Source organism: Anopheles coustani, chromosome 3 (genome assembly GCF_943734705.1).
Source record: "Anopheles coustani chromosome 3, idAnoCousDA_361_x.2, whole genome shotgun sequence".
NCBI classification, from domain to species: Eukaryota; Metazoa; Arthropoda; class Insecta; order Diptera; family Culicidae; genus Anopheles; species Anopheles coustani.
In genome coordinates, this window is record NC_071288.1 from 81,567,488 (window position 1) to 81,587,623 (window position 20,136).

At 45.2% G+C, this 20,136-nt stretch overlaps 1 protein-coding gene across 1 annotated transcript in view; it reads right to left on the reverse strand.

Annotated features, from left to right (window-relative positions):
- Positions 1 to 20,136, reverse strand: part of LOC131259727 (patronin) — a 51,126-nt gene that overhangs the window by 21,576 nt on the left and 9,414 nt on the right. The window contains exons 2-8 of the mRNA XM_058261301.1: positions 6,447 to 6,758; positions 6,285 to 6,373; positions 4,562 to 4,706; positions 4,231 to 4,380; positions 3,768 to 3,868; positions 3,592 to 3,698; positions 1,314 to 1,523 (exon numbers count right to left, since the gene is read on the reverse strand). Of these exons, the coding sequence (XP_058117284.1) occupies positions 1,314 to 1,523; positions 3,592 to 3,698; positions 3,768 to 3,868; positions 4,231 to 4,380; positions 4,562 to 4,706; positions 6,285 to 6,373; positions 6,447 to 6,758 (1,114 nt within the window). The remainder of the gene's footprint in view (positions 1 to 1,313; positions 1,524 to 3,591; positions 3,699 to 3,767; positions 3,869 to 4,230; positions 4,381 to 4,561; positions 4,707 to 6,284; positions 6,374 to 6,446; positions 6,759 to 20,136) is intronic.

The window sequence follows — 20,136 nt, forward strand, 5'->3', positions numbered from 1 at the left end:
ATGCGTTTGTTCATTACTGCCGCTTTGGAAGCCCCGGAAGCGCAACCGAAAACATTTGATTACACTAATGGAGGGTGTGTTTTAACTTTCTTCCCCTTTAATTAGCGCCAGTTTGATTTTTCCCGTCCAGTTCATGCGATGCTTTTGACCAGTTTGAATGTTTTTAGGTTAAAACACATTAAACGGAAACTGTCAAAGGTCTAACACCTTGGGTGTGGTGTTGGAAACTTTAGGAGAAACCAGAGCGAAGGGAGGAATGGAAGACGAAGCGTGATCGAGTGGTGCACAAGGAGAGCCGCACGAGGGGGAGCTGTGAATGTCTGCACCCCCATTTGTTGAACATAATTAACAGGTTTCGCATGTTGCTGCAACTGCTACCGGTGCAGTGGTTTTCGAGCTTCACTAAACACTCGTGTGCACGTGTTGAAGGAGGCAACTACAAGAGTCCTTTTGCCGTAAGTGGCGCGCCACACGTAGGCTCTAGAGGGTATAACGGAGTCTATTTGTCCGATGGACCGATAGGAATATGTAATGTAAAAAAGAACGAAAACATTTCTTGTTTCTACAAAACACACACCGACAGCATGACAACTGTAACGGGCGGTGAAAGTAAAGCACGAATCAATGCATCGATTAATATGCGGATGCGAATGATGATCGATGTAAGGAAGTGATAGCTACAACTGGACTTGAGCAAGAAATGCAAAGTTTTGCATCGGTGAGATCGACTGCAATTTCTATTTCTATGAGCAAACCGAATGAAATCGTTAAAGAAAAGAAGACAACATCAACATGCAGATACAACATTTACTACATGGACGTTTAACAGCCTTTAGGCAAGACACATTAATTACAAGCAAGTCTAAATGTAGCGATACAAAACATACATAAGTCTAGTTTATTCTTACAAAACATGTTTGAAAATCAGCAAGAACAAAAACAACTCTTTTACTATACTAATGAAATATTACAGAAAAGCAAATAAAACAAGACAGATGAACAAGAAACAGCGAGAAGCGAAATGGCTAAACAAAGGATGACGTGAAAAGACATTGATTACAGCATGATAACATAAAGAAAAGCCAGCCAAACTCCACAATAACGATAAAACCAAAATGAATGTAAAATAAACACAGGCAGTAGTTACAACACAGACAAATTATGAAGTATCCAGAAAATTTGCCTTGAAACTGAGGTAACAACAAAGTATAAGGAAAAATCGGATATAAAATTTGGAAATTTTGTAATTGTTGCACAATTCTCTGGGGGGAGACAGTTTTGAGAGAGAAAAAACAAAATAAAACATAGTAGACCTTGAAACGGCGGCCGATTAATGGCGCCATTGCCAGGGACACTGCCACCGCCTCCACCGCCACCACTGCTCGTGCCGCTACCGCCGCTGCTGCCCGGTGGCGAGTCGAGCCCAGGGCGCAGATCGGGAATGGCCGCGATCGTTGGTTGATTCGCAAAGCCCCGCCGGTGGGCAATGCCGTGCTCATTAGTCGCGCCGACTCCAGTTGCGTCTGGTACGTTCACGGGGGAGGGCGAGAAGGTGCGGTAGAGAGACATTAGGAAAGAATTTGTATTTATTCTTAGTCCTTAGGAACACTAGCTATACACCAAGGGGGTGTGGTGTGATCACGGATGAGACATTGGGCGATTAGATTTCTGGAAAGGGCTGGTAAAGGTTTGTCGAAGAAACCGGTAACACCAATGGGAAGTCTTTGAGCGATTTGAAGTAAAAGTTATGTGGGAGAGATGCACCTTCAGGTGCACATGTGTCAATTTGTAACACGTGCCGCATTCAATGAAAAATAGAACAAATATTGGGCAGAAAATCATCTTCAATCATGGTGTGCTTGACCAGTGGAGAGAGAGAGAGATAGATTTTCCAAAACAAGGAAATGTGAATAATGAAGAAACGTGGCAGCACACAGTGTGACTAGCAGTGAGAGAGGAAAAAGAAATGTGATGTAGACGAAAAATAAATACGCGATGGATGGCTGCATTTGGCGAGTTACCAATTGGTTTTGGATGAGAAATCGTCGATAAAAATGTGATGAATGTGAACGCGCCGGGATTGGAAACGGATACCGAATTCGAATGGAGTTTTTGATGAGATGTATAAGAGCAACACAAATCAGATAACGACCGAAAAAATTATTCCGATGGGCGTATGAATAGAAAAATGTTTTCATAAAATGAACTAAAATAAACTAAAAGAATTCTTTTACTGCTCCTTTTAGTTGGGAGCATTTAAAAACAGTTTTCAAAAGCTTGTTTGTGAAAAAGATCATTACCAGTATACTCATTGGACATATAGCAAAAATGAATTCTAATTTGCCGATATGTTTAGATTGGTAGACTGTTTATGAAATAAAAAAAGATTCAAACAATGAAACCTAAACATTCAGAAACGGAACCTACAGCATACCTCGGCATACAACGATGAAAGGAACCGAAGATATGGCTAAATTACAGCACGGTGAGGTTGTTCACAAATACGTTTACGTGTGACTTCAGAGTAGAGCATGAATTTCTGCCAATTTTACCGTGCAGGTTGTTGCCCACGCGTTCCAAAGCCCAATCTAGAATGCGTGTTGTCCATTTCTAACAATACTCTACTTGAAAGCCCCGTACGATCCATTAGGATGAAGCCACATTGCGAGGAGGGATTTAGATGATAGAGAAAGAGAGTCTGCTATGCATTCAACGAAAACGAGTAGGAAAAACTATATATATAACTAGCACCGGTAACAGGAGAGGTGAAACAAGGGTATAGGAATGTTATCAAGATGCGTCAAAAGAACTGGAAGATTGAACGGTGAGGAAACATAGCTAAAAACTGAACGGTGAAGATAGAATTGGCCCACCCTCAACACAGCCATCGCCATAGCCAATGGATACTAAAAGAAGCTCCTTAAGGAATTTACAAGGTTTGTGGATGGTCTCGGAGATAATAAATGTTAAACGGAAAAACCAACAGAAAAACACGGAAATCAAACACCTGAACAAATTAACAGCGGTTGATGATATCGTCTAGAACAGTTTCGCGTCATAAAATGAACAATAAAAATGCTGAAATATGAAACCGACCTCGTGATTTTTCGCGGTGACCGGCCCCGGTACGGTACACAGGGATGGGCTCTGTTCTGTTTCAGTTTCATGATACTAAGAAAAGTATGTGTAAACGATGGGACCTCCGATAAGGGAAGGCATGAAGTTTAGATGATAAAATTTAGATTGTGTGTTCGATGAGTGATTCGATAATGTCACGACAAACGATTGCTGATTGATTTGACGCCCGGCACCCCCCGAAATAGCACTAATGGGTGAATTACATTTCCCTGAACTTATCGCACACTGCAACCAAAACCGGCGTTTAATTTTACGACGCAAACACGATTAAGGAGGGCACATTTCGGGGGAGTAGGGGAAGTTCGGTTTACGGGTGTTTAATTTTTTCTTTTGCGAAAGGAGAAGATTACATTTTTAAATGGTTTCGTTTTTGTACACACTCAGTGACAGTGTTGTCTCTACTGTGAGTAATCGCAAAGCAAGTGGAGAGGGGCAGAGGATCGTCGTACTCACCTGGGGACTGCTGCTCCATGCCCGGATAGCAGACACATTTGGCCGGATGGATTTCGAACAGATTGAACAGGTCCGCCAGCAGCACCACTAGGTTCTGTTTCATTGAACTGCAACGTGTTGTAAAGAAAATAAGTTATTTCCATGCTCTAACCACGGGTTTCAAATCGTCCACTTACCCTCGCATATAGGTGATATCCTCGGGAGACATGTGAAACACGGTGTATGGCAAACTTCGCTCGGAAAAGTTACTAACTATGAGAATATTGTGAATCGAATCCTGTTGAGAAATAAAATAGAAAGACATATGTTAGAAGGCAGGAAGCAAGATTTTACATATAACATTGTCGTTAGTCTTTGACAGCTTAATGTCTCTATTGTTCAAACAAATATAGTTTAAAACATGCATATGTCCCATATAGAGAAGGATCTGTTTTTAGTCACAAATAACAAACAATGTTCTAATCCGATGTCACCGTAAGAAACGGAAAAGCTTATTACCGACACGTGCTATTCTTTCGTCACTTTTAGCTTTATGCGCATGTTGCATGGAAAGTGGGACACAGACCCATAAGAAAACTGTCCCGTTATCTGTGCATTATTTGTACATGGTATGAGAAAAAAAGTGAGACTTACACTTACCTCAATAGTTGGGACGTGGTTGAATTTAACGCTATGCCAAGGAACTAGTTTGGGACAGTAGTACGAGATTAGATAAGCCAGGCAAACACCGTCGCACAGCTCACGAAAGTCTCGTACAGGTGGAACGTCCGGGCTTTGGTGCCGTTGACCCTACACCAAGGATAGAGAAGGGAAAATCGTCTTCGTTATAAAGTAAGCTAACACAAGAAAAGAATAAATCCTAAGCGTTGCAAGAATGATGGGTTTAGCCAGCCTGGCGGGCTCGTCCATCCATCACCGGAGTTGCACTGGAAGGGGGAGAAAGCTAAGAATGATCATCGCAAGAACTTACGTATTCATCCACTGCTCCGCTGCCTCCGTTGGCTGCCATTTCGTAGTCGATGCGCTTCTTGAGCGCACCACAAACGTGCGAAACCCAGCTCAGTAAGGCAGCTTCATGATGCTGAACCGTGGGCGCTACACTTCGGCCAGAAATTCTAGATCGGAACCGACGGAACGAAACGAAGACGATGCGAGAAAACAAGATTAGCAAAAACTACCATCATCGGACATTGAAATGCTCATGACAGAGCAATCATAGCTAATGGACGACAACTTTCAATCTAGTGAAAGCCCGGATGACCTTCCTTCCTTTCGACATGGCGCGCACACACGTACACAGAAAAACACGCAGGCACCCACATAAAACACGGCCAGTATATTGCAATATTTATTGATCGTCAATGATTTGTGGGTTGGCATATCTGTTTTTGCGACGACCGCAGACCACCATTTGGCAACTCTTTTTCTGGTAGCTCACTCAGACATTCTTCTGTCGTTGTGGGGTACAAGGTGTCTTGGTTTGCCACCAGCTTAACCTGCTTTTTCGTTGTTGTCTGACCGACTCCGAAGGTGCCAGAGGTACAAATCGATAAATAAAAAATGCCTACGCGTAGCTCAACAGTCAACCTTCTCGCGACGGTCATGTCCGCACCGAGTGTGGGATGACTTGACTGGTTCGTAGAAATCCAGCATGATGGTCATAGTGACCACACAATTTCTAGGCTATTTCAACCTAGACTTCATTCTGAAACATATTTGCTCCACTCGAACACCTGTCTTCGGCAAAAGAAGATATCGGTATGAGGCTACTACACATGTCCAGTTTAAATTAAGACCACTTGAGAGAGACACTCATACGGTAGGGACAGACTTTGTTGACGTAATAATAGCTGATTCATGTTCATTGGGTTGGTTAAGCAAACTAGTTCACATAACACTTTGACCGAGGGAGTCTCGGTACACACCATAACCGATTTGTTTTCAATACAAAACTCACAAAAAAGCACAGACAGAGCCTTGCAAACACAAACCTCTTCAGTTCCATCGGTGGAAAAAAGTGGATGATACAAGATGAATTTTACCAACACACACTACAAGGACCGAGTTAAGGTGACCTTCCTTGTCCACTAAATCTTCGAAACTACGATGAACCATTGACTTGCGAGACACATTAGCGAAATCTTTATCGGGAACTAGGCAGCGCCCGAAACGGAGTATAGCACAGCGTCTCACACCATCGCAAGGAGTTCCCAAGAACGCCCGGCATTAGCCGACGTCGCTCGCGATTCACTCCCGTTACTATGGATAGCGGCAAACGAGTGCTACGCTACTGTGGAATCGATAATCCGCGAGCTTTCCGACCACACATTATGTGCCCCGCTAAAGAAACCATCTGTTGTCCTCCCACTCCCTCCGCTCCGCGAGAATACGGAAAATCAATGGTTGGCCGAGCTCAAGACGCGCCCGGTCCTGGCGCTTCAACAAGTTCGGTTTGGGGGAGGTGGTATCGCATTACATCCGGCGGGGGTTTCCTTTCTATTCCAAGGATTTGAACGCGACCTTGCTATCGTCATGCCGTTGTTCCAGTGCAGCGTGTTGCATCACCGTGTAAGAACAAATCGAGAGGTTTTGTTTTTCGAAGAAGGCGGCACCCATATCCATCCATCAGAGTTTAGTCAATAAAGGGTCGCACTTTTCGGCACTGGTTTCGAATGTGGTGTTGTGACCCTTACCTTTCTAAAGCACTGGAAATTCTTCCACTGGAAGCCACTTCTTTAGCGTATAACACCATCAGCGCTTCTATCACAGTCATATGTGCATTCTGGAAGAGAGACGAAATATGGATAGAAGCGTTAGAATACAATTTTTAGCTTTCGGTTTTCAAGCGAACTCACAATTCTAAGAGGATTCGTCTGAATCAGCACCGTCTCCGTGAGCGGCTGATCGGAGGACTCGTTCAGCGGTACGCCCTTGCGGGACAGCGTCTGCAGGATCGACCAGTGGTTCAGGCTCTGGTAGTTCGGGTCCGAGTAGATGTTGCTCAGCACCTGACAGTAGATCGACGCGTTCCCCAGCCCGACCACGATCTGGGGCTTCAGATGGTCCTGGCCTTCGTGGTCCCGGTAGAACGGATCCTTCAGAATATCTGGCACACGATTGTTGTACGCTTTCGAGAGCAACCATCTGACTGAGGATTTCTGTTTGGCCTGTCGAAGAAAGTTGGAAAGGTATAATGAAGGTATTAGTTATGTGTTTTCTGCGCTTTTGTTTTTGTCCGCCGGATTTGCATTTTCTCATAGCGCGACGTTGGGCTCTGGGCACTGATCCATTGTCTATTATTTTGATAAACGGTTTCCCACTGTGACATAACGAAATCTGCAAAGTTATTTCATCGCTTCAAGACCCAAGCCACTGCAGGAGATGCAATCAGCATTGCATGGCACATTGGGGGAGAAGGGCGTCAACAGATTAATCTGTCCATTGTTACGCGAACACTTGGAGGTTTCTTCGCGCAGGAGAGAGCGTAGCAACTTCAACAAGGTTCCTCGGCTACAATATTGTCAACGTCTGTCAACAGCCATGAGATGACTGGTGAACGATGGCTGTTGGGGAAAAGTGTGACAAGGCTACGCATACCTTCCATTCTGGCGAGTAAGAAAATGGCAAGCCAGTGTTCACATACTTAGCAAGGAATGGGTGAGCCCTTGGTTTCTTCCCGAACGATGCTCGTATGTATGTCAACGCTGGCCCCATCATCACACAAGGTCATAAAGTACTTCGTTTTATTGTTTCCCGCCCCAGGTCCCACAATAGCCACCCGATTTAAATGTCGTTTTGGATAGGCACAGACTAACGAAAAGGGCGTTCCTTTTGGCAGCCTTGAGGGCACGACGAAAAACGGGACAAGTTCCCGTCAAAGCAAGTTCCGGAATTTCTTACCCTTTGAACCCTGAAGAGGGCACCCAAAGAACTTGACGTTTCAGCAAAAAAAAAGAAGAAAAACAGGGAGAAAACACCTCGCTTTACGTCGTGCGTGTTTTAGGGCGTTCATTGGCATAATTATGGACCGGTTTTCGAATCAAACCCACGCACCGTGCCACTGAAAGTACGTGCTTACTAACGTCGTACCGTGTCCTACTAGCAGGGGAAAAGTAAGAAAAACCCCAAACGCTCACCTTTGCCTTCGCAAGCCAAAGTCAAGCGCGGTTCGTTGGGGTTAAAGTTGAACGATCCGTTGCGAACGGGACAAACTCCCGTTGGTGTCGGTAAAGCGGATAAGGAGAGTTTGTTTACCTTCCGATAGTCGGTTGTGGACTGCATGAATATGCAGCATTAATCATGGCGGCGGCTTAAATATAAACACCTTTTGCGCCTTCAGCTCTCCCTCAATGGCGTGTAATGTTGGGGTTTATTTTATGCGAGAATGTGTTCCGAAGCGTAACAACAATCGATGTCGGAGTGTTTGGCAAAAATTGGCACCGTCATCTGCGTGGACGAACAGTAGCCGAAGGTGAGAACTAGCAATGAACGAATGATGTTAGGCAATGGATTGCTCTAATTTATTTCCCCCGAAAATCTAATCGAACTAAACCGATTTACAGTGCGGTCCATCCACTACACTGGTGGCAGCTCCGTATCTTAGGCTCAATCCAGGTTTACGACGTCGTAATCTTTTCCCACCAGAAAAACTTTTCCAATTAGCTGCACCGTCTAAAACAGACGTAGGAGTGAATCTTGCCCACCGAAATGGCGCGATTACATGAGTTTACTGCACACGAAAGGGATTTGTAGGCCAACTCCCGGCTCGGGGCGTTGAACAGCTGGTTGGTGAAGCTTTCCCACCCACCTTTTCCAATGGAGTAGCAGCGAGGTATTTTCCACCGGTTAAAGTTTTCAAATCTGCATACACCAGCAGCTGATGCCAATTCGTTAGGTCAGTTGCAGCAAGACTTCAACAAACTGGGCAGCTGCTTTGGGGGTCGTTTCGTCGGTCGAAATAAATCGATAATTCAATGCTACACCCCACACGTTTCCCCCCCGAAGGCTCTCTCTCTCTCGTTTTCCATTTCTATCGATCGGAGATCTGAGGATGAATTTAACGCCACTTTATACTCCACCTGAGCCTCGCACGTATGCAGTTGGATGGCGAAAGTGGGCGTTGTTTCATTAAAGAAGCATAAAAAGATTTTAAACGGGTGTCAGATAGTCCCCCTCCACCCCGCTTTCCCCTCGAGCTACCACCTCTCCATAGTAGATTGTATATTTTTCAAATTTAATTACGTGGAAATTCAACCGAAAGAGAAAAGCCAACTCAGGCGCCCAGTGATTCGTGATTGCTGCAGCCGAACTGCCCTTTGGGGAAAAAGCTGGAAACGAGCTGGAGTGGCATTGGGTTTTCTTTTCCGTGGACCACTTTTGAGCCCCGCAGGGAATGCGCGAGGGTTGCACCGAAAAGTTGCGACTGTGTGTGTGTTGCGCCATTTTCGCGAACGATTTTTTTTTTAATCAAAAACCGTACATTGTATGACCTAGTTTTCATTAGGTCCATTTTAAGATCTTTTTGCGCTCGAGTCGAAGAGGGTAAATCTACTCGCCAACACGAAGCAGGAACTTATGTCTTTCTTCTAATCTCGAGAATGGGCCGGGAAAAGAAACACCATTGGCTCGTTTTCTTTTGGCGTTGCATTACGAAAACAGGAAACGTCGTATACATCCGATATGTAACCGACGCAGTTCTGTGCAGTAGTCACGTTCGTTTTGTTGGCCCAGCAAGTCCTTTGGCGGCGTGTTTACTTGCTGAACGGAATTAATCGAGTTTGTAATGTTTTCGTTTGTTCGCCACAGAAAAATACAGCATGATTTTTTATACAACAAAGTTCCACCGGAAAAATGAACGGAAGTGACACGACGTGAAATGATGTTTTCGCTTGTTAGATGTCTCTTCATGGTGTTACCCCAAGGTTGACTGTCGTCGCGCATTGGGGATCATTTCTAATCTTCAAAAATGGGACCTCTTGAGAGTAGTCATTGTTGGAAGACTATTGGAAGATCAGCTTTAATCGTAATATCAATAAACAGATCAACTTTCAATGTAACGTCTATCGAACTTTGCCTATCCAACCGTAGTTTGTTACGTAATAAAATGATGCAAAAAGTAAAAATAAGAACCAGGGTGAGGTGTGTGCATCCCTGTGCACGCATTAATTGTGCATCCTCTTAAGCAGCGCACCACTTCTCCCGTAGCTTCTGCAATCCCCTCCACTCGGCGGTGTCAATTCTCGGTCGCTCCTATTCCGTCTGGAACCTCCTGGGAGCGCTTCTGGGGAGGAAAGGGGGGATTCGCGTTCGACTGTTTTAAAAATAAACTTTCCTCCCAAATACCAGCCGGCGATGAGGGATCGCGATTAGCAGTGGAGGGGGGAAAGAGAAGCAAAACAAGAATCGAAAGATGCATCACAACGCAGGAAAGTAACTGTACCGTGTAGCTGGTGCACGACCTGCAAGCAAAAGGGGGAGATGAAGACGTCGGTAGGTAGGGGCATAGTTTATGTTTGGAACGAAACCGATCCAACGCTCATTAACGAGCTGAAGCCACGCACGAATCGCATTGCCGGTATATGAGGCGAGATGCACACCAGTCATCCGCGGTTTCAGGTGCTCCCATCTTTTGAATCGGGCAATCACGTTCGTATCAGATCCCAGGTGCACCACAGAGCTGTAGGCAGAGATCATGCTGAGATGAGTGGCCTCTGCTGTTCACCGGGAGAAAAAAAATGTATCGAAAAGTGCAGATGTTCGGTGTGCGCTGATCTACAGCACACCACCATGATGATGATGATGAGGGGTGTTTCAGCCATAATAGACACCTTCATCTCGGTCTTCCACAGTGACTCACGCCCCAGCCTGTGTTGCTTGCATTGGGACATGTAAATGCACCCATTGTTTATTTGTCTTAGCTGCCGGAACTGATCATGCCGAGCTGCCGACCCCAGCCAAGTATACCACCGTCGCACAGCATCGGGCTGCTTCTCGTGTCAAACTTCTCTGCTCCGACATGCGACACACGATGGCAAACTGCGGTGAAAACATTTATACCTGTCGCCCGTCACGTGTCATCTTTCTTCAACGTCTTCGGGGAAAATCAAATCGACGACAACGAAGAAGCTGAGCCTCATAATTTATATCTGAAGCTGGGTTGGGATTTGTGTGAATGTGTTTCGTTGGAGAAAAATGGAAAAAATGACCACGATGGCAATAACTGTCCCGCTAATCGAGCGAGAAGATAAATCGAAAAGGCCTCTCGGATGGATTAGTAGGTAGATGAGAAGAATGATTTCTCATGAGATAAACCTGAGTAAAATATTCACCAGAATAGCTCTGGTTATTCCTCTTCGATTAAATACATTTTATAGTGCCTCGAAAACCTCAAATCTACAGTCAACTTTCGAAGCAGTTATTTCTCCGTATCCGCTTGTGTTGTATAACAACCCTCCCTCGAAGACTTGCCAACAAACTGCAAACCTTCACCTTCCAGCAAGTGTCAATATCAGGGCGTGTTAGGTGGGACACACACACACCGGGGCTAATTTTACAATGTCAAGAGCACCCACTTCGCCATTCACTTCTTGTTAGTGAACACAAAAAAAAATCTTATTAGCATTTACATCATGCCAGTATATTTGTGTGGCGGTTACGACGCACACGATACGTCCTCCAGGAAATGAAAAGTTTGAAAAAAATATAACAAAAAATATGCTTGGGCGTCATTTTTGGGCGGCTCGCACTGTAGGTGGTTCACATCTGGACCGACCAGGGTAATTTACACGTTAGACGAAATATGATACAACATTCTACCAACAGCTTGGTGGAGGAAGTGAAACCTGAACTCAACCATTTTGTATTGTTACATAAAATTATTTTACGAACCAACGATATGTCATTGCTGTTGACTTGGACCAATACTCGTCGTTTGTAACGCATTTTGAATTTTTCAATAATGCGTTCTTGTTTATATTTGGTTTATATTTATGACACTAAATCATGCACCTAATAAATAGATGTATTTTAATCTAGCTATGAACTACGAGAAGCGATTCACATATGTTTCGAGATATATGAATCTCATGAGTCTTCAGCTCTTTGAGAATGTCAAGGAAAAGTTGGACGATTACTGAAACAAATTCAAGGATCACTCGCAGAAATTTCCAATGGGTGCATTTCAAAGATTAATGATCCAGAAACACATTCCACAATATGTCTTTCTTTGCTACGACGATCGAAATGTTTGAAATATGTAGCGTTAAGATCTTCCTGCAACCCTACCCTTCTAACCATTTAAAAAAATACCAAAATATCCGTGTTTCGAATACAAACCAACCAAAATGATAATCGTATAATTTATGGGAAATATTCCTTTTCATCCGTTCGCTGCTGCGACATACAAACGATTTCCTAAAGATCACCAAGAACTTGGGCGCAACCATAACGCCAACGATGTTTGACAGCTGTCAGGGAAATATTTCAAATGCAATACCTGCACGGGATTAGGTTTCATCCACGCAAGGGGTGTGTGGTGCAGAACGGGGGAGAAACGATGCACTAATTGAACGATTAGCTGTTATTAATTAATTGTACAATGATGATTGATTTCGATACGCGACTCGAGCCGATCATGAAAGGGACCACGGGCCGACCCTTCCCGTTTACCAAACCCTTACGACGACGTGGCTGAAGAAAGTATCCCCCTCTCTCCGGTAAGGAAAAAGGTTTAGAGAAAATCGATCATCCCACCCCACCCCATAAATCGCCCGATCGCCCGATCGAATACTACTACTAGTGGCAATCAAACCGATCAATCAGTTCACCAGAAGTGCAGCAAAGCGGAGAGAGAGAGAGGAAGTAAAAAAGGCGACTACTTGCAGCCATTCGCGGTTCCTATCTGCACAACAAACCGGAGTGGAGTCGGTCGTGTGCCCTCTACCATTTGCTAGCTGTCTGGTATGATAATTTCCGTTCCGATTGCGATTTTTGCACACCACACCACCACCACCACCACCAACAAACTCCACTTCAACTCCGGACAAAACGACCAATCATTCAACCATCTCGCGTGTGTTTTTTTCCCTTCTTCCTCCGTCGAAGGCGCAATGGACTGGACGACACAGTCGAAGATGTTTGCGGGACGAAAACCACAATCGATCGAAGCGTTGCGAGCACTGTTGCTCTACCGGACGTGCGGCCGATCGTGAGTTCCGGGGCTTTGGCAAAGTACCACACAACCAGCCAACAACCCCGGCGAAGCTCGTGCCATGCATGCGCGTCAAGTTTCCGGTTGTGCGGTGGGTTTGTGGAGAAAAAGCTGGGAGGAACATGGACATGAGTTGGCGGGGTGTAAACATTAGCCCCTTAGAGCCGTTCGGGGAATCTGAATTGCATAAGACGCGCCCGACTCTAGTCCTAACCACCGTTCGTTATCGATTCAGACTCTATTTTGGACAACCGATTTAATAACTTTGTTGGATCGGTAGAGTAGCTGCTGACTTGTCTAGAACGTCTAGTGGAATTTTATTTTGCAACTTTGTTAACGACGTAATAGGGATAAGATTTACAGAAAAAAAAACTGACAACTTGCCCTTGTAAGTTCTGATAAAGGGTAAAATTTGAACACAGTTCATCAAAACCCTATCACATGCTGGATGAAAGACATTCCGCATGCTTCGCAGAGCGTACAGTAAACGAATACGTGAAGAATATGCCTCCTATATGTGAATATCCAACAAGTTGGAGGTATTTCCACAAAATGCGTTCCTACGCCTACCGACGCTCTGGAGTGGCCAGTCAGAAACAGGGACTACCTACACGAAATATGACACCTTGCTGTCACCGCTTCCTAATGTCTACTTTCCGTGTCCTAACCAGCTTAGGTGCTCGTAATGTATGCACATAAACCACCGGTGGGTAGTGTCAAAGGCATGACGTAATCGTGTCAGTGTCTTTGGATGTTCTGATTCAGTTGCCCGTTGCCAGTAGTTTTAGTAATTGGAGTTGGCATAAATTGGAGTATTGTTGAAAGTACCAAGGTTAGGATTGTGGGTAGCGAAAACTTTGACAAGAAATTGTATCTAGCTTCAAAAGGGAAAGAATGTTGATAGCGCGAAGTGATAAAATCATCCAAAGACCACCCAGCGGTGGTTGTGCAGGTGGAACAGAAGATAATTTTCTCGGGGCATAAAGAAAGGTGTAAATTACTGACCCGAATCGATTCGTGACTCACGAGTACCCGGGGTGCGGTTGGGTTAGAGGCTCAAAGGCCAGGTCAAAGAGCAGACTGAGGTGATTGAGTGCTCGAGTAGGTGCGGCGGGCAGGAAAAGTATTACACCAAGATCCTTGCATCTCCGGTGAGGGCTTCTTTTTTCCGGTTGATCAAGTGTTGCCATCGTGTTGATAGTAAGAAGAAATTGAGAGAGTACGTTCTGCAGCGTAGATAATAGAGTCGTGACTACTAGCACATCCGGAGACACACCGACGTTGAACCTACTATTACGACACCTGATGTCCGCTCGAGCGTGTTAAACCGTGCGCCTGGTGGAGCTCCCCGAGAGGTACGTCTATGGTCTTCAACGTGGTTTTTAAAGGAGAAAGTATCAATCCACAAGCTAAAAGCTACACGCTTCCGACATTCTTGTGCGCGGTACTTTCTCACACTCCGTGACCTCTCGAGGCTGGAACCGAAGCTAAAGAGCTCTCACACAACCATCCCCGCGCGTTGCCCGCGTTGCGACAGAGGGAGGCAGCGTGTAGGCAAATCAACTAAACGACGCGCTGTCCAAGAGTTACGGCGGAAAGCGCTCCAGAGCGGCCTTAGGAGGCAATTCGCCGTGCGCCAGAGAAAGTGAACGGCGGTTCGCGACTGGCAAGCGCAACTCCGGGCAGCTCCGGGGATGGAAATCCTACCCTCCCAGACGTAGAGACGTCTATCAGACGGCCGGGCGAACCGGGTGATAAACGACACCGGGGGTTGCACACTACGAACGACTTTCTTCGGGGCGGTTGGTGTGTTGTTTTGCTCCGCTGGAACTCCGCTACTCCAGGCTGGCACTATTTCCTGTACGCGCAGAAACGGGAAGGGTGAAGTTCGCGGGAAACCGGACAAGAAAATAAACACCATCAGCATGTTACCTTTTTCTTCTGCTCCTCGATCGAAAGTTTACTCTCCCTGTGAGATGGTTCCAAAAGGCGTGAATCTGGGCGTTGCTGGGAAAACTTCAACAACCATTTGGGATTGGTTTTCTGACACCTCCAACATATTCTCCTTGTTATGCAACGATCAACAACAAATGAAGAGATTTCTTCAGCTAAAATGTTTCTGATTTATTGGAATTACGGAGTCCTAAGATATTAACTGTTCTTCCAAAACCATTGATGTTGTTTGTAGCCTCGTTAGCACAAAGCTCTATAACCCTCGGTTTAGCCTTAAGTGGGGTCTTTAACGGCGCCACAGCCGCATACCGTGCAGGTCAAAAGTTTGACATAAAAGAACGGACGTGGGTCACCGCAACATGCTACCGGATCTCCGAGTGTCCCCGTCAGTGTCGGGTCAAATCATACCGCAGCTACTCAGCGACTTTTATGCCGATCGTTATACGGTTGTCCGCTTTAACTAGAGGTGACTGGCACTGGGGGTACACGGTCGTGGTGTCAACGCCATGGTAAGACGAGGCGGAGATCCCCACGGGTTGCATGTTAGCTGAACCGCAACATAAACCACACGGTCGTTCCATAACACTTCGCCGGAATAGTATCGCCGTTGGTTGAAGAAGAGTAAAATGAATTTTAAACTAACTGAAGTGAGACGAAACGGACAACCTAACCGCAAGGGATGATCTTTTTTTTAGCAAATCTGGTGTGTAAGAAGTTTTCAAAACCTAATTCTTTACACTCCTACCATTATATGTTGAAAGAAAGGGATTTTTCTATTCAACAGCATTTTTACTAAACATATTTTACTTCAAGCAATATCTGTTTGGCAATTGACCTCTGTAAGAATTTCTGAGCCAATTTCTAATACCTCTCTTCAAAGATGAACAATCATTACCTCGATATGGCGATGAAGAAAGCCGAAGGTGTGTTTCTTCATATTTCCTATGCATGCCATCGTCATCATGTAAGCTACCTTCTTTTCCAACCGCCTGTGCATCGTTGCAGAAAGTGCATACACAGCCGGCATTTTTGTTTTCTTCTCTCCCGTCCTCCGGCGGTTTTTCTTCTGCGCAACACGCTGGTAGTTACGTGTTGCCTCATCTCGGCCATTTATGGTACATTTTCGAGACAATATATGTGAGACGCAGCAGCTGCGATAGGGGCCATTTCACCGGGCGGTGTTAGCTAATTCAAGCCAGTCCGAGGTCCGCAAAAGACCTCAGGTCCGCGTGACTAGTGCAGTTTAGGAAATTCTTTGACGGTCTCCTGCTTCCCTGCTGAAAGTGGTAACACAGGTCCATTTGGACTGTTCTCATCAGTAGAAAATGGAGATATTCTTAGCTCACCAAACAAGAGAAGGTGGCGTAATACAAAGAGTCGCACAGTATCGCCAAAGACGAAGACGAAGTAAAACTAAGCAAATAAATTGATGATAATTTTACCAAAACCGATAAATGCGGCATTCTTTTTTGTGAAGATATGTCCATTCGTTGGTCGGTTCAAATTTGAAACTTCACGAAAATAGTCCCAAGTAATGGATATGGAAAAATACATACACATTCTTTATCCCCCGCCGAATTGACTCGCAGCAGCAAACACGACACACGCACGTAAACAATTTTGATTGGAACCAACCGAGTGTATAAAAAGCGAATATAATTAACGCTGTTTACCGCCCATCCTCCATCGCGTTTTCCAGCCAATTCCGGAGTTGACGTAATTGGTGAGTATCGGGCGGCATGAGATAGAAGCGATCACGAGCCGCCACAATCACAAACGCCTGTAACAAGATCATCCATAACGTCATCGCATCCATTTGTGTGATTTCGTTTTGATGTGTAATTTTTCACGCCGGCGTTGGGCTTTTTATTTTTGGAGGCGGAGGGTGCATTTTCTCCCTTTTTGGGTTTCGTCACAAAATAGGATTACATAACACTCCGAAGGAAAACGCAAGAAGCAATATCTTCGGTTAACCGTGACGGAGGAGGGAAAATTATTGTCAGAAAATGGTCTTGTCTATTCGAGAAGGAAGTGCTTTGCTCCTCTGAAACGCGGTTGGCAAGGGCAAAGTGAGGTTAATTTCTTGAAAATAATTCATCTTTCTCGATCATCGATCACGGTAGGTAGACCAAACAGATTCGATTGTTTTCATAAAAGATTATCATTTTGGTTCCACATAATGGGGATCAATTGGGATTCGAAGAAAGTGGCGGAAATGAGGAGGTTGGGCGGGCAAATCGGCGAAGATCGGGTTCACCCACCCAGCGGGAAAAAGTAGCATGCGGCACAAGAAGATGACGATGACGAAGACGATTGGATTGAATTGGAAGCGGTTTCTACCACGAACCATTTTCATCTGGCCTCACTTTTGCTGACGAAGGCATTTCTTCGTTCGTCTGCTTGCCAATATGGACCCCACCAGCGCCCCCCGGCGGAAAGTCGAAGGCCGTCTTTTCTGACTTGTGCCTAGTCTCCTCCGCCCCAAGGCTTGTAGTATTGTGCACTCTTCCCCTTCGCTTCAAGTGCAGCGAAAAATAATTGCCTACTAAGCGCACGAAGGGTTTGCAGCAGAGGGAAGCAAACGCCAAGGGTGGATTGGGGCGGCGCTTCCACCATTCACCAGTGCATTGATGTTTCTATTTTTCGTTGCCTTCTCTCGATAGCAACATTTTTTTCTTAAGTCTCCTCCTATTCTCTCTCTCTCCTCCGCCATCCCGATTCCGCGTCCGTTCGGTTCGTTTCGGTTTCGGTTTGTTTATGCTACGCGAAGGAAATGCAACCGGATCTTAAGACCCCTAACGATGCTGCTGCTGCTGGTTGCCTTCGTTAACCCTTCTGTTTCTTCCTCTCCAGCCGCCGCCTTTTGACCGGGAGGCAGGGACGAATATGTTACAGTTATGGTTGGGAGGCATGATTACCCCCGTTTCCACACACAACTAATGATTTGTGTGTACGCAGCAGTGGCGTGTGTTGGTGGAGGAATTTGCCCGCTGGAACCGGGCGGGGAGTGTCTCGTTACGTTCTGCCGTTGTCTTCGGCTTGAACCAACCGGGCGAAGGCGCGTGGTTCCACAATCGGTAATTAAAGTCGAATGTCTTGGCGGTGCAAGAATTAAGGCGGAGAAGAGAGAAAAACACACATGTAGGATAATTCGAAGCATAAATAAGTACAACCGTTTGGAACTGGACAAACATGCTTGTTAGCACTGTTGGCATCGTAGAAATAGAACTTTTGCGGCGAGATTAAAAACGGTTAATCCGTGGCCGGGACATTAGGCACGTACGCCATCATCCGTCATGTTCGTTCGCCATACGGAATTGGATCTGCTGCTGCGAGATCGTCTAACGGAGGAGCTCGGAGCGAAATAAGAAACCCTGGTGTCAATTAGCAAGAATAGCTGTTCCTGTTGCATCCGTCCATTTCCTCTGAAATGTGGTAGATTTTCCTAAAACAAGCCACTTATTTTAAGAATCCTTTCTACAGCCTCCAGTCCACCGGACGCCTCGGGTGTCGCAATTTAAAAAAGGTTTGTTGATAAACCGACGACAAAGGCTTCCACTACCCAACCCAACCTTAGTCATCAGAGATAGCCAAAAAGCTAACATCATCTAACTCCCGATATATACTCTGCGCCGGTGATCTTCGTCGTACGACCAGCTTTTACTGGATCATACCAAAACTTTCCAACCTACACACGGTGCCTGGTGAGTGGTTTACATTTTTAATGAGAAGTTTGTGTTTTTATTCCTCTTTGAAGTCGACAACGGCGAGGCCTACTGAAGCCGTCCTACACTGTACAGTTGGCTGCAGACGCCGAGTATCGCTACTAATAACCTCGGATCGTACTCCTACGAAACGATCCGATTCGGAACCAGGCCGCGGAGGCGCCTTTGGTTTCACTGAAAGCTTGTCCATCGGCACTTCGTTGGGGTTGTAGCAGTAATGGTAGTAGAGGTAGTCCTCTCCCTTGAGCGCAGGTAAATAACCTAACACTCGCCGCTCCTCGCACATCAATGACATCAAATGGCGTGGGTGAACCTGCTTTACCCCGCATGCCTAATGTCCTCATTGCCGTCTCGTGTTTGACCTCTAAGGCCCGCGACGCTACCCCCCTTCGCTTCCAGTGACAGATGACAAATAACGACTTCAGCGCGCGAGATTGTCAAAAATCGACACGGGACAAAGAGAGGGGAAACAAAAATCAGCGCACCCTGTGCGAGGAGGTAAGAAAGCCTGGTGGGAGGTGGGTGGTGTTAAATATTTATCAATGAATGAAGTCATTTCTGGTTGGCGTTGACGAATGCTTACAGGAAGGCCCAAACATGTGGACAACCACATGACAACGCACGCTATTCCAACGTCGGGATGACAGACAGCCAAGCGTTCGGTGTCGTTTTTAGATGGTTTAATTCGAATATGATAAAAATAACTCACTGTTTGACAAAACGAAAATACGGCAAAAATAATTTAAAAAAAAGAATTCATAAATGCAATAAGTTAGGAATATCAGGAAAAATAAAATAAATTAGATGATAAAGAAGAGAATTCTACCATTCAAGCATAAACTTACCCAGCTCTCGTCTAACCGCAACACCAATGATGCATTATATTAATTATTTAAACGACCAACCAGCAAAGCATGACTAGCTGAATGTCTGGTTGATTAAAAAATAATCCCTGCTTGTCTAGCCCCAACAGCTAGTTGCTTTTGTTTTTGAGAACATGACAGTCATCCTGGCGTCCAACAACAAAAAAGCTTCACTCCCAAACCAATTTAATCAACTTCACGTCTCTGTGTGCTTGTATATGGCATTAAAAGTAATGGGAAAATCGTTTTTCCTGTACATCACCAAAAATTTAGGGCTGTCGAAAAAAAAACACACATACTGCGGAAGGACAGACCTGATGGGAACGGGGGTAGCCGTATTTCCTTCCGCTGGGAGTGGTTGCCTCGACACGCTCAAGAATGTGTTTTGTCTGCAGTTGCATGCTCTGGTGTGATTATGCTGGGTCGCGTTTAACTTCCCAGCGAGCAGCATACGATCGATCAACAATTTAAGAAAAAAAAAATACGAGGTGCAGACATGCCATTAAGAATAAAGTAAAAAATACAACACAAACAATAGTCTAGCCGCAAATTACAAATATAATAAATGAAAATTTTATGTATCAGACAATTCGTTTTAGAATGTTAGGAACAGGTTTAGAAATGCTAGTTGATTATGCGACTTGTTTTACACTGTGATTTACTGCGCACAGCAGGGTCGTTGTTCCCTTTTTTACTGTTAAATCGATACGTAACCCACATTCGATTACAAGACGTTGATAGGCTCACCGCGAACGCTATTCAGGGTCAATGTTTCTTGTCACGAGAGGTAAACATT